Source organism: Phoenix dactylifera, chromosome 17, assembly GCF_051530095.1.
Source record: "Phoenix dactylifera cultivar Ajwa chromosome 17, Ajwa_hap1_PhDact_Kaust_v1.1, whole genome shotgun sequence".
NCBI classification, from domain to species: Eukaryota; Viridiplantae; Streptophyta; class Magnoliopsida; order Arecales; family Arecaceae; genus Phoenix; species Phoenix dactylifera.
The window spans coordinates 9941919-9957145 of NC_143206.1; the positions used below are offsets into that span (position 1 = coordinate 9941919).

Here is a 15227-nt window from a genome sequence, read left to right on the forward strand (position 1 = left end):
CTCATCTGCAACCCTAGCCTCTCCCTCAAGAAGTCGTAGCTCTTGTTTACGAGCGCCACGTCCTGCCTACCCGCCCGTTGACTCGAACCTCCTTCCCTTGCCCTGATACTTGATATGCATCAAAACCGACCACAACTCATACAAGAGGTCATCCAACCAAAGCTCACCACATAGCCAACGCACCACCAGTTAGGGCCAGCCACTTGGCACACCCGGAAGCGCGCAGCCAGGTTCAAATTTCAAAAATCCCCTTAAAGTTGGTGACACCATAGCCAAAATTTCAAGTAATCTTCGAAATTATGCTAGCCTAATAGGTGGGGCGCGATCCGCATGTTAAACGCCCACGCCCGATATCCAAAATGTGCAAAAGCCTTTCAATCTTGGCCGATCCACTTGCCCGAATTTCATGACAGTAAGCTTTTGCCTTCGCTTATACAACCAACTCTTAGGAGGACCTTTCAGGTAAATGCTTGGGTATCTTAACATACTACTGAGAACCTTTTTCTGTTTTCTGAGTATCGTTCTGACTTAGGCATCGGAGGATCTCCTGCCGAATGCATTTCGGCAAGAGGACTTTCTCATCTGTACTGTTTCAGGTCAGAACATGCAAGGCTCTACCCTCATTGGAGCCAGAGACGGCAATACATTCAAGCAATTTCAACTGCTCGTGCAGCAGGTCCAGGCGTTGGCTGCTGTAATCTAATATACGCAGCAATTAGCCACCATCTAGTATGATCCAAGCGGCCAATCGTCGAGCCCTTCAATACCATAGGACAGGCTGATTCCAGCAGCAACGATGCCCATCCACCAGGTGCAGATAAGCCTCCAAATTATGCATGCACCGCGTGCTCTGGTATTGGAACTTCTCGTTCGCAATTATCCCCGACACGCTCGGCACCCGGCCATGTAAGTTGATCACCCGCAGCACCTTCACCCCAAGCTCCTCAAATTCCCGACTCTCGGCTCCGTATTCTCTCCCCGTACAGTCTCGGAGCGGCTATGGCTTTGCTCAGTGCTTACGACATTTGCAAATGGGGCTAAACAATAGAGAATATGGGGAGTTGATACCGGCGACTGTAATTCTAAGCTCTTCGTCGTTGAATCTTCCTACTAATCTTTTGATATCAGCTAGCATTTGTTCTCTGGCTGAGAACACTGTAGGAAAATCGGCCTTTCCCGATGCTTTTTTTCCGACGCTAGGGAGAAGCGTCGGGAAAAATCGAATACCGCCAAGATTTGCCGACGCTTTAACTAAGCGTCGGTAATTCTCGAGAATAGACGACGCGCCTGAGCGTTGTCGTAATGTTATAGAAAAAGCCGACGCTTTTTTAAAGAGCGTAACAATAGACGACGCTTATTAGCGTCGTCGTAGTCGCATCCTAACACGACGCGTATACACGTCGTCAAAAGTCAAATTAGTAACAAAACCAAGCGGCCGGCCCCCTCCTCCTCATTTTGCATCCCGATCGATCAAGCCCTAGCTAGGTCCTCTCCTCCTCCCTTCTCTCCGATGACGAGCGACCGGCCCTTGTCCTCTCCGGCGCCGAGCGACGTCCGACGGCAAGCTCCTCTCCTTCTCCCTCCTCTCCGGCGCCGAGCGACCGTCTGCATCCTCCTCTCCTCCTCCCTCCTCTGCGGTGCCGACCGGCCGACCCCATCTCCCTCCACCTAAAAAAGAGGTAATTCAAAATATTTTTAGAGGCAAAGAAAGGTTACAAAAATGAAGCCTTACTTCTTAATGATTCGTATGCTGAATGCTTATTTTAGAAGGAATTTGTAGTGTGCTTATGAAATTAATGGTTTTGGCGATAGTTTCTATTTGTTTCTACCGAGTATTACTGCATTTCTTGAATTTGAGTAATGCTAATGGAAGTATGATAGCAAAGACAATCAAATCTCACAAAAGGTTGGGATTAGAAACAAAGCAAGGTTAGATGCATACTTTTCTCTATGTTCTTGGTAAGAACATCCATCTCTGTAATGGTAGTTTTCATGCATCATTCTTGGTATTACCCTATACTTTGTCACCCGGGAAGATGAAAGAATGCTGTCTAACATTCAGAGGTTCTACAATGTCATGGTTGAGGAGCTGCCATCCAATGTCGCCGACCTCCTCTGATGAGTTTTGTTGTTGAACTTCATTTTTAATCTATATGTCCTGTCAGGTTTATTAATAATCTCGTCAAAGTTGTCGACTATTTTTAGTGGCATGATTAGCAAAGATCCTTTTACTAATGATTAGCATGATTAGTAAATCCTTGGTTTTACCGACGCTTTCCTCTTGCATCGGCCAAAACCTTTTCCACTCAGGTATCGCCGACTGTTGCATCGGCGTGGTTTTGGCCGACGCTAATAAGTGTCGGAAAAGGTCATGAAAAATGCCGGCAAAAATTACTATTCCTGTAGTGGAAGGAGCAGTAGTTGCAATCCTTATGCAATCTTTCTACAAATCCAAGAAGCCGAACTCGACCTTAATGGAGGGATCGTCGATCCACTCAAGGTACGTGACGGTGCCTCGCCATGCAATAACGATGTCACGCCGGCCAAGCCGAGCAATCTCCAAGGGGTCTTTGGCAACGGCGATGTAACCCATCCAATGCAGTACTTGGAGTGGGATCAAAATCGAAGGCGTCGTAGCAGGCCTGCGTGAAATCTGCGTAGCGGACGATCTCGCTGCGGAGGAGGGTGTTCATGGGGTCCAGGAGGCCAGTCCAGTCGTCGGAGCCATGGATCTTCCTCCAAACATGGCGGAGAAGCTGCTCTTCTTCTTCTTCTTCTTCTTCTTCTTCTTTCTTTCTTTCTTTCTTTTTTCTTTGTTTTTTTAGGGCCCTAAAACGGATATTTCATACATTATGAGTATAAATACACCCAATAAAACCAGTAAATAACAAGTCTCGAAGTGCCCTACGTAACTCTCTCTTCCCAGCCCACAGGATGCCTCCTACGTGGCTTGCCACATATACAGCCATCCAGTCCGTCGCTCTATTGACCTCTCGGTACACATGCCGAGCATGAAAGGCCACTCCATCTCCAACCATTGCCCAAATATTTCGAAGCAGGAGATGTTCCTCTCCGCCACCGCGCGGGCTCCTTTGGACCCAGCTGATCACGGTAGCGAAGTTGCCCTCCAGTATGAACGAGCTAGCCTGAAGCACTTGCCGTGCATGACACAGGTCTGCCCAAGCCGCCCGCAACTCTGCTTCAAGGATCGAGGTATCGAAGATCTAACAGCCACCACCCAAATGTCTCGAAGCAGGAGATGTTCCTCTCCACCACCGCGCGGGCTCCTTTGGACCCAGTTGATCACAGTAGCAAAGTCGCCCTCCAGTATGAATGAGCTAGCCTGAAGCACTCACCGTGCATGACACAGGTCTGCCCAAGCCACCAGCAACTCTGCTCCAAGGATCGAGGTATCGAAGATTTAACAGCCACCAGCAACCACCACATGAAAGTTCAGCCCCTGAGTGGATGAGTATTTCAACGAGGAGGTTATGTTTGAGTTGAGAAACAAGGGCTTATTGTTGAAGATGGTACGTTATCATGACATGGTGGGAGGTGGGGGAGGGAAAGGAAAGCAGTAGTGATATGTGGAACTTAGGATGAAAGCCTGATAAAGAAAGGGATGCCATAGGATTAATATTTGAATGTACTTTTTTTTACTCAGACCAGGCTCGACCCAACCTCAACATTATATTGTTAAATTCAGATTGCTTTGATTTGAACCGAACAATCTTTATATCAGGTTATTTACTTTGCAAATCCAAAGTGTTCAAGTTAGTTTATGACTCAAGCTTTAAAATGCTTTTAAGCTTGCCTAACTTCTTACTTGAATGAGTTTAAACATGCTTGTTATTGAACCTGGTTCGCACTATTATAAACAGTTTGCTTCGTTTGCTGCCCTCCTCAAGACCTTTTATGTTATATATACTATGATGATGACGACACATTTATTTGGAAAGATGCTTAGTTGCTCGTAAAGTGAACTGAAAAATGAAGAAATTATAACTGTAATGCCTTTCTTATTTTTAGGCAGAAAGCAATGGAACAGGATTCACAATGATAGCTGAGCTTTTGTTATCTTGGCAAATGACAGATGAAGGCTTTATGGCCGCTACTTGAAGAAGAGTAACACAGATATGCACTCATATTTTTCCTTTTGGTCGAAAAATGCACCCATATAGCTTTGCTCATTTAACACTCAGAAACTTCCTGCAGATATATTCCTGCATCACAAAAGTAATTCCGGCTAGTTTTGCGCAGACGAAAGATCGTAACCATAGTCTTATTGAAATGGAATTGCCCGAGATAATGCTTTAACATTAAAGTGCTGTTGAAGGACAATATTGTTTGGATGATCTATTTTAGGTCCCTGAACTTGGCAAACACCAAAGTCGATAACGGGTCTCCTAAAATTTAATGAAGGCAAGAATAGCTTACAACATAAGCATAATAATCCTGAAAAAAGGTCAGGATGGCTGGGTGGTCTAAGGCGCCAGACTCAAGTTCTGGTCCTCTTAGGAGGCTGTGGTTCAAATCCGACTTCAGAAAAAATCTTTAATCAAAAAAGCAATAACAGCAAGGAAACAAAAGAAAGATCCCATTATATTTGATTCAAGAGAGATGGATTATCTCCATCAATAGTACTTCCAGGAACCTGACTGTCCCAAGCACAATGAACTTTTTTTCTTAACAATGAAACAGATTTATAAATAGATGTTGAATTTTGCAATTCACTGCTGTATTTTAAATTAATCAGCAATCTGATGAGCAATCAATTGGAAGCAAACTATTTCATATTTCGAATGACTGGTGAAGCTAAAAGCATGACATAATGTGCAAATGAGGAGGAATTCAACGAGAATGCCCTCTATTATGGAAGAGAATTATAGAAAAAAGTCATTATCAGAACAAATGATGAGGTTAGTAACTCATAGAAATATATTTGGATCAATATATTATCTGAAGCTTCCAATCGTTAGGTATCAAAATTTGTTATATAATTTCTTCTTACAATGATCACTTCGGATACGATAAATTCTCATTATAGGAATAAAATCAAAAAAATATCACCGATAGATTTGAGAAAAGAACTCTTTCAGCATTCTTTCACTTACCACCACACCATATTTGCTGGAGTATACACCATCAATGAAGTCCTCTAAGTTTGTCACAATGTCTGTAGCATGCATTTCGATGTACTCATTAAGATTATTCATGGTTCCATCTACACAAATACAAAAGAGGAAGAGAAATGGGATGAGTCTCCAGAATGCTTAAAAAGCTTAATGTATGAATACAATATCTTGACAACGAATAACATCAGATAAGTTTCATGCAGATAAGGACAACATATAGAAATAAAAAGCATTGAATATTTAGACAGTGATACAGCATGCAGTATCCACTTCAAATCTAGAACAGATAATCTGAGATCTGAGTTAACTCAGCAAATTCCCAGTAAGTTATAAACATATTAGGGCAACAAATATACTAGCTAAATTATTTATCTAAAGAACACTGGATATATCAAAGATCAGTAGTGTCCCTTCAACTTAATTGGATCTTCATCATTAAAAAAAAATTCCTGACAAGCATGGAAAAAAAAAAGTTGAAATAAATCTGGACCCTTTAAATTTTGTAACAAGGATTTCAAACATCTTACAAAGCGATCCATGTATAAAAAAAAGTCAAATGCCAATTTTATAACTATAATAAGAATCAGAAACAATCAGGAGCAGTTCATATGTTAAAGCTTGGTTTTGGTAAACTACAAGAATGTACCTTCAGCAATAATAGGTCCATATTTAGGAGGCAATGAAATCCAATTCCCTTGGGAATCCTTCATGTGTCTTCTATCTGATGCAAAGAAACGAAGAAATATAGGAGCATGAACCACCCGAAAAAGCCTGTACAGGATATGTTTGTTCAGTTACTTTGGAATGATTTAATAAATTTTTAGAAATGAAACATGTTAGGGCATGTAAATTGATGCTGCTAAAAGTTCATCATGCTGTTGTGCTTCTTAGACTGGAAAGACACAAATATCTTTCTCTAGAAAATTTAAGGCATCAATATGTAAGCTATATCACCCATGAGACACCATGTAAATCATTCAATTTAATTTATTTCTTTTTCATTAGGATTAGAAGGGGCAAATTTTGAGCTTAAATTTTTAAATCTAGGGGTTATGGTTTAGAGGAAGGACAAATGAGAAGCCAGTGATAGGATAATGGTCTAAGTGAGATTTCATCTCCAATATGTTTTGATATTTTATACATAAAAAGAAAGTAACGAACTGAAAAAAGAGAAAAACAAGAGTAGAGGGGCACAAGCAGAAGTCCGAGGAATTCTAAAATGCACTAGAACATTCACCTAAGAAAAAAAAGTTTGTGCTGTCAAGTTCAAGTTAAGATCCCTACAAGCAGTTTTCAGTGCTTTTAAGCCTAGGAGTGGACACTCAATGACCAAATACCTATAAAAAGAAAGGAAAGGCATAAATAGCTTGTGACCAACTAAAGAACTCCTTGAATTTACCATTCACTACTCTAGGAAGCAAATCAAGCAAAAGGAGAGGAGGGGGGGTGGATATTTTAGAAAATAGATTATCACATCCCAGGATATTTTATTGGCTGTAAGGAGTCTAAATGTTGGAATACCCACTCCAATTATGCACACGTCTCTCACCCATCTCTCATATCATTACTTATGATGGCTCCAAGTCAAGGCCAATCCCTCATCTTCTCGTATGCTTTCCATTGACCGGTCTGTCTTTATTGGCCTCTCTTTGATGTGTTGATGTACTAATTTACCATTTGCGACTTTTGGCCTTATCGCTTCTTTTCAAGATGAACAATCTTGCCAAAGCGATTGCTCCATGTGATACATACTCTCAAAACTTTATATGTTCTTTTAAAGCTGTTAATTCTTACCAGCAGGCACAAAAATATTTTAGCAGCCTTTCATAAAGGAAAAGGTCTATTGTTCAGAAATTATTTCTTCTTCAAAATGTTTGAATCTGGAATTTTATTCCGTTCCATATGCAAGTTGGTTTATAAAATTAAGGTCATTTGGATGTCTAAATTGAGCATTATTGTGATGCAAAATTTGCCCAATAGCATGGTGTTGATTGACAGGTTTCTGTTCATGTCATTAAGATAGCCACAACTTCATTGCTACGATGAGATCATAATTTGGGTGAGGGAATTGGAATAATCCAAAAAGCAAGTGTTGGGGAAGGAGCAATTGATGCAACAAATGCAACAATCTAGCAGCAAAATCTAGGTACTATGAAGCAATTCATGTAGCAATTACTTAAATATTGACATTAAGCTCCTTGATTGTTTTTGGAGAACTATATCACGCAATTATATGCATGCACATATATAATCATAGATACATGTATAAATGTATGGACACACATGAATGCATCGGTACATGTATAAACTTATTTTTTAAATAATATGTATGCATATGTAGGTATACATATGTATGTGTATATGCATATACATACATGGTGCGTTTATGTGTCTATTTGAGTATAAGCATATGTGTGTGAATGGATAAATTTAAATGCAAGCCATTATAATATTGTGCACAACTGTTTATGTTAAAGGGAAAGAATACCTGCTATGTCTGGAATTGAGATATAAAAGTGGGCGAATAGCTTCAGCAAAATATTGGTCAAGAGGATAAGGGAAAGGAAGACTTGAATCCAAATCCCATACCAGAGGATGAGCATTGCTTTCTCTGTTTCTTTGTGACTTACCCTGTGTATCAGGAGCAGTCATGAGACAATGACTATATCAGTATTCAGCAATTAGAAAGAAGTATACTGTATACGTAAATATCCTGTAACATTCTTAAGAAAATAAATTGTTTGACTAGTCAGGCCCAGTTACTTGCAGCATTCTGAAAAGATATGGCATTCACCTGAATGCAGATCACATGGTAATCCCACAACACCAGTCCATCAATTCTTTTACTAGCGTTCTGATACCATAGTGGAACCTACAGGGGTATCAAAAATCTTTGCATCAGGATTCGCGAAATCTCCAGGTAAAAAGAAAAGTAGGATTTGAAATGTTGGAAATTTTCATGAACAATATTTTCCAGAATATATAACTTTCTTCGATAGCTTGAAGAGTTAGGATAAACTGATCAAGCAAGTATGCCCATACTATGAGAATCGGCGAGTCTATGGATTTTTTTTTCTTTCTTTTGAGAGGATAGACTCATTACAATGTATGATTTTACCGGCTTCCAAAACTTTATCTTTCTTTTTTTGTGAGAAACTTAAGATGATGGGTCTGTCATCTACTCATTTGTTATTACTACGATTATATCAGGATTAGGCATAAGTGACGTGAGTTAACCAAGAAGAGAAGATAAATAACATAAAGGCATTTAGGGAATTTCTTTTTTAAAGATATATAGGGTGAACTAGGATTTTTGGTTCGAAAAGGATGCTGAGAACCCACTAGTCATCTTGTCATTCAACACAAAAGCTTTATCAAAGATAATTCTTACAGGGAGTCAGAAAAAAAATCTTTTGAAGCCAAGTAAGAAACCCTGGGTAAGCAGTTTCTTTTATGCTTTCTGAAAAGAAAATGTTGTAAAATGAAATACCCCTTTAGTAATTTTTCATTACTGCATTGTGATCCTCCAGAGAGCATCTTATCCCAGGTACGAATTTGGGTACTGTTTTTGTACCCATGCTGGTCATGGGTCTGCACAGTATTTGTAGGTACCATGCCATGTTGACCCTTGGACTGAAACTCATGGCATGTAGTTTGGTGCATGACACACATTTGGCATGCATGGATACACCCTCAGTTTTTTCTATTTACTTTAGACCACTTCTATTTCTACTCTAGGTTTGTCTAGAGTTATTTTTTTAAGAAAGCATAGATTTTTAGTAAGTTATGTTTTTACATTTACTTAACTATGGTCATACAGGGCAAGGTTATACTCCAAGTCTCCAACACATAAAACATAAGGGTTGAAAACAAAATATTGCTATTCCTCTATCACAAAAGTCATGATATTCTATTTCTTTGCATACTAACATTACAAGTCATATCACAAGTCAATATTCTATTTCCTTGCTTACTAACAAGAAAATAAAATAATAACTCTGTTGGTTTAATAAGACTTGAATTATCAAAAGTTTTTGGGAAAGGTAGACACAAACGAAAGAGGTATACCTTTTTCTCTTCATTGGATATGAACACGACAAAAAGATCATCCCCTGTTGGATCAGCAACCCCAATTGTACATAGTTTCTTACAAAGCAAATAGATATTCTCCTCACTATTAAAGGATAGTAAATAAAAGTCAGAAACTCAGATCCTAGCAGTGAGTTGTGTATAAATTGATGAAAAATTAGCAAAATAAGAAAGAAGATGATCGAAGAAGTATATGGCATGCTAATAATAGAGGAAAGTAGCACTACCCAAGCCATTCCCATGTATTTTATTCAATGAGAATAGAAAATAAATAATTTCACTTTGGCTTAATGAAAAATGATTCCACTTGGAACATAGAAAAAGACGACTCTTTTCCTTTGTGTAAATCTGAATCATGAGGCATTCAAGTTTAATAAAAGATAGCATCTCTAGACATGCTAAATTCTTACAATGGTATTTTAGCCACCAAAGCCAAGAAGATTAGTACAAATAGATGAAACATGGTTTCTTCCATCCCACAGGTGTGATTTTTGTGGCAATCATCACTGCCAACAGAAAACAAGCTAAAGTCTATCCTATTTTCTGCATGGGACCTGCTTAAAGTACAGAAAGCAAGAGATAAGACATGCATAGTTCAATAAGAATTAAACTGGATGAACTAAGTCAACTACCATATGGTACTAGTCTACTAGAAGCTTTCAAAAGAGAAGCCTCTGTGCCTTAATCAAACTTAAAGTTACCATAGGGAAGAGATAAATTAACGGGAAAAATAACATAAGGCAATGTCCTTTTAGGAAGGGAGCCTTCCTCGATAATATGGTAGTAAAAACGATCTGGTGATAGTATTTTTCTTTACAACAAAGATGCTGCATTCTGCAGTTTAGATTGAACTTTATAGCAGAGGAGAAAATAAATCTTAGTTACAATCAGAAGCCAAATTACCTAAAGAATTTAACAACATAAAATCATCAACAACAGTACAGACTTTCAACAGAAAATCAAAAAATTGATATATCTCCAATGCCAAGCCCGAAGAGGAGGGGGGAAGAGGGGAGAAGAGAGAGAGAGAGAGAGAGAGAGAGAGAGAGAGAGAGAGCTGGTGCTGGGGTTGTTTGACTCTGCGAGAATGTCACAAGCCCATCATAAAGTCTAAAACAATTTGGAGTAGACTTTTATTCTTCCATTCTACAACATGGCTTTCTTCAAATGTGCCTTTACTGCGACGTGTAAATCCTTCGGCTGCTTCCCAAGCATACAGAGAAATTTCACCCCATTAACCAATTTAATACAATTTTCCTGCTTTTTGAACTCAATAAAATCCATGATGTAGGAGGATACAACTCTGGTGATCTTAGTCTTAGCAGTTAGCCCTTATAAAAAATTACATAGCACGAGAAAAATAATCACTAAATGGAACAAAAGAGCACTATCAAGCACAGAAAAGCACTAGTAGGGAAGCAAACATTAGTTGAAGTGATATTAAAAGATGCACTGCTACTACTAACAAAGGGAATTATGGAGGAGAATAATGATCGGGATTGTTTACATAGTGAGCATGTCACGTACTAAAATTTAATAAGAAGAATAAGCCTGAGTTAGGTAATCAACAATTACAGTGCATACAACTAAAATCAGCCAAAAAATATGTGATGGTGCTTGTCTATGTTTAGTAATGATGTTTTTACTTGGTTAAGTTGATTGGAGCAACAGGCTTGATGACTATGACCAATCATTTCTGGTTGCTTAACTCTTGAGGACACAATATCAGAGGCAGAAAGCAATGTGACAATTTAATGGCTTCGTGATGCTACTGACAAGGAATATTTGTAGGATGATATGAAGAACCAGGTGTTGTGAAGAAACAATGAACTAGCATCAAGCTTTCATATGATTAGAAAAGGAGAAAAGAACCATTAGCAGTTATAAGTAATTCCTACCAAATAAATGGGATGAGAAATTTTAAGGCACACTTTATATTTAAGCAGACCTTGAAAGACAGAAAAAAGATTATAAGCAGACTCATGAGTATTTAAGCAAGCGTGAACAAAGGATGCGACGGACAAAAAGAAGAAAGCTTTGCTAGAACAGACAATAAATTCCACAGAAATTCATATGACTACTATATCAAACTTTTCATGCACAACTGAGCCTAAAGTTGGTTGAATTAATAACTTCTTTCCCTTTTACTACAAATCCTTCAAGTACCTGATGTAATATTTTTTATCTAAAGTCCTGTTTCAGAAGGTGGTCCTTGCATAAATTTGGTTTAACAGAAAATCATGGGTTCTATGGCGACAACAATTGTTGTCATACTACACAAGGGAATATAAATATTGAAATTGTAAATTCCTTCTTTCTCTTTAAAAGATTGAGAAACTAGTACAGCTTTGCATTAATCTATTTACTATTCAGCCTTAGATTTTTCAAAAATGACCCTCATACTTTCAGGTTTTTTCCAAATTAACAAAGTGATTGTTTTTAGTATCAGTTTTGCAAGATTGATTAAATCCATCAATACTGTACTTTCCAGAAAGACATGGAGTTCGTTCCTTTGAGTATCATGGGTCAAACATCCTCAGCAAATAATAATAAAATAATAAGAATAATAATAATAATAATTCAACCAAGTTTTTCTAAATATTACTTTTTTTATGAATTCAAGGTTCTATATTTGGTACCAGCCAAGGTTTGCTGCACCGAGTCATAACACTCAATACAGAGCATATACCTTAGAGAGGAAGAGAAGAGAGAGAGGGTGGAGGGTAGGAACATCTAAAGAGTGCAATTGTGTCAAGAATGCTTACAGATTTAAGAGCATTAAGGTTCTCCAAAATGATATAAAACTGCAAACAATTTGTCTAGTTTCATCCACCTGTAAATACTGAAATTTGGAGTTTCGCTGTTGTGCTAGGTAGAGAATGCCCAGTACAATTTTACAAGATAATTCAAACTAGCATTTATGCCCTACAAGGACAAGAATCAGGCCTCATCCGATCAAAATGGCATGGTTATTAATCAAGAAGACTGCACAAAAGGATCGAGCAGAATTTCTCTACTAATTGACAACTTTAAAAATCGACTTGGCTGGGCCTCGATTTTGTTCATAACTAGTGTCATGTTCAATTTGTATCATTTGCAAATAACCTGCACCTCAAAGATGAAAGATGATCTTATTCTGTCATCATGCATTTCAAATCTAGCAGAACCTCGAAAAAATTGCTCTCCAGTACATGAGCTTAAAGCATCCAACATTCTGACTGATAAGTCAAGTCAAAAGTTAAGTCTTCCTATCCACCCAACCAGTCCTTCAGATTTCATGACAGGCCCCTCTCTTCCCCAAAAATGCCCGGCAACTCAGAGGATTGGCATCTTGTTCGGAGCCAATTACAACACCCTGTCAAATTTCAGTCGACATACTCTGATCCTCGATAACAAGGCTTGTCCATTGGTCAGCTACACCAGCATCTCTGGTCTGCACCAGTTGGGAGGTAGTTGTAAATTGAAATCCAACCAAAACAATGTATATATTTTGATATTTTTTTAAAACAAAAGCCGGCGTGTTGTATAGTGCCATAAAAAGAGCAAAACACCAATTAATTAGCCAACATTCACCCCCAAATGGTGGCATAAACCCATTCCACAGCCATGAAAAGTTACAGTTAAAAAAAATCACTACAATTAAAAAGAAAAAAAATTACTCTTTTTCTAATACATGAATGCCATGCCAGAAGGTGGAGTACACCAATTACACTAAGGAATGAGCAAAACAAAGGATGATAAGAGAGAAGATAACCAGTAGAAAGGGGTGCGGGTGAAAATCGAGATGTCGACGTGGAAGGGGGCGGTGGCCATCGACGGAGACGGAAGAGGGGCAGCGGACGAGACCGGAGTTGGAGCGCGGTTGCTGCCTTGGTCCTCGGGAAGTTCTCCGTTGCCGGCCATGGATGCCGCGGCCCCCGCGGGGTTCGGGAATTCTTTTGATCGTTTGCGCGGATTAGGCTGCGACTTGCGAGGTTGCCAAATGCTAAAAGTTGGTATTAGGAGTTTGGAGTTGGGCCTGAGCGGCCCAGGCTGGTTGTGGCCTATGACGTAGGCCTACGCGCAGAGGCCGTCTGGTGGCAGATATCCTCGCATGGGAGATATCCTTGATAAATATCAAAAAGAATCATGGAATAGAGTTTTATACTCTATGAAAATATAAGTAGAATCACGCGATATAAATTTATCCCACTACTATACACCTTGGAATAAGGTTGTCCCCTTTTTTCCTTCAATTACATTTGCCGTTGTCCACTCTATAAATACTCAAAAAATTGAGAGGGTGATTCAATTTTTAGGATAAAATCCAAACCATCGCTAAATTTCAATGTGCAATAAATACACCTTATCAACTTCACTAATTCTCCGTACTTATTCCTTCAATTAAATACCAAAGTATGTCTACTCCATGATATAGGCCTTCCCTCATCAATATGAGGGAAAACCTTTTCAAAATTTATTCCTCAAAACTCCTCACACCCCTATGCATTTTGGGTTTAGTTTTTACAGATGTTGGACCCTTTTCATCTAACTAGTATTTCTCTAGAACTACTTTGTATGCTTTCTTTTTTGAGCAATGCTATGGTGGTCCCATTATATACACAAATGGTTCTCTTGCTATGTGATATAAAAGAATTGATGCAAGTTGCAAAATTTATCATCATAGTAAGTCAATTTGTTATGAAATTACCAAATCATTATTTATTTGGTTTAATTATTTTTTTGTACGCGCAAGATAAATATCTGGAAGTCCTTTTCTTTTTGAAGTGATACTAAAATTAGGATCATGTCCCTCGTTCAGTTTAGTTCATTGGTCTTGTTGCAGGGACGGCATTCTGCCCTCACACAACAGCCTAGCCCACATTAAGCTAGCAGAGAAAGAGGACTGCATTCCTCCCGAGGTATTGTCCGCTTTGGGCGCTCCGGTCCGCGCGTCCAGCGCAGACGGAGGGAGACCACTGCCCTTTGGGCGCTCCGGCCCGCGCGTCCAGCGCAGACGGGGGGAGACCACTGCCCTCACGGTTTTGCCCTTCAAAAGGCGCCTCGAGAGGAAAGGTTTTCCAACCCCCATTTAAGGCACGGAACCTTTCCGCTACTAGCCGATGTGGGACTAAATTCAAGGCCCCCTCCCCCCCCACAACATAGCCCCCCCAGCGGGAAGGTTCCGGCCAGGTTTTACCCCAACGGGCCCCCACAGTCCTGGAGGGTAGTCAATAGAGAGAGGAGGCGCCCCTACCTGGCGCGCCATCTGTTGCGGGGACGGCATTCTGCCGGAGCCTCACACAACAGCCTAGCCCACATTAAGCTAGCAGAGAAAGAGGACTGCGTTCCTCCCGAGGTATTGTCCGCTTTGGGCGCTCCGGCCCGCGCGTCCAGCGCAGACGGGGGGAGACCACTGCCCTTTGGGCGCTCCGGCCCGCGCGTCCAGCGCAGACGGGGGGAGACCACTGCCCTCACGGTTTTGCCCTTCAAAAGGCGCCTCGAGAGGAAAGGTTTTCCAACCCCCATTTAAGGCACGAAACCTTTCCGCTACTAGCCGATGTGGGACTAAATTCAAGGCCCCCTCCCCTCCACAACATAGCCCCCCAGCGGGAAGGTTCCGGCCAGGTTTTACCCCAACAGGCCCCCACAGTCCTGGAGGGTAGTCAATGGAGAGAGGAGGCGCCCTTACCTGGCGCGCCATCTGTTGCGGGGACGACATTCTGCCTAGACTTGGGCATCGGGCCGTGCCTAGGCCGGCCCGGCCCAGGCCCACCGGGCCAGGGGTCTAAACGGGCCGTGCCTGGCCCGGCCCGCTTCGTTAGCGGGCCGTGCCGGCACGGCCCGCTCAGCAGAAAACCAAAGCCCGGCCCGGCCCCAGGCCCGTCGATTGGCGGGCCGGGCCCGGCACGGCACGAGACGGGCCGTGCCTGGCACGGCCCGTCGGAGAGGGGGGGAGAAAATAGCCGTTTCCAACGGCTATTTTGGGATTTTTCCAAAAATGCCCCTCCCAACAGTCCAAAA

General features: G+C 40.7%; 1 protein-coding gene across 5 annotated transcripts; it reads right to left on the reverse strand.

The window, feature by feature from the left end:
• Positions 1-1455: 1455 nt before the first annotated feature.
• LOC103701663 (amino-terminal glutamine amidohydrolase) lies at positions 1456-13210 on the reverse strand. 5 transcript variants are annotated; one of them, XM_088713412.2, is made up of 7 exons: positions 12979-13210; positions 9204-9309; positions 7930-8007; positions 7624-7766; positions 5782-5906; positions 5115-5224; positions 1456-1668 (listed from the first exon to the last, which is right to left on the reverse strand). In XM_088713412.2, the coding sequence occupies exons 1-7, from the start codon at positions 13125-13127 to the stop codon at positions 1471-1473; spliced, it is 909 nt and encodes a 302-aa protein (XP_088569538.2). In that variant the 5' UTR covers positions 13128-13210; the 3' UTR covers positions 1456-1470. The 5 variants fall into 5 exon arrangements, with proteins under 5 accessions (XP_088569538.2, XP_089784291.1, XP_089784293.1 ...); XM_089928165.1 differs by lacking the exon at positions 12979-13210 and adding an exon at positions 9635-9956; XM_089928167.1 differs by lacking the exons at positions 1456-1668; positions 12979-13210 and adding exons at positions 3947-4223; positions 9635-9956.
• Between the last annotated feature and the right edge of the window lie 2017 nt (positions 13211-15227).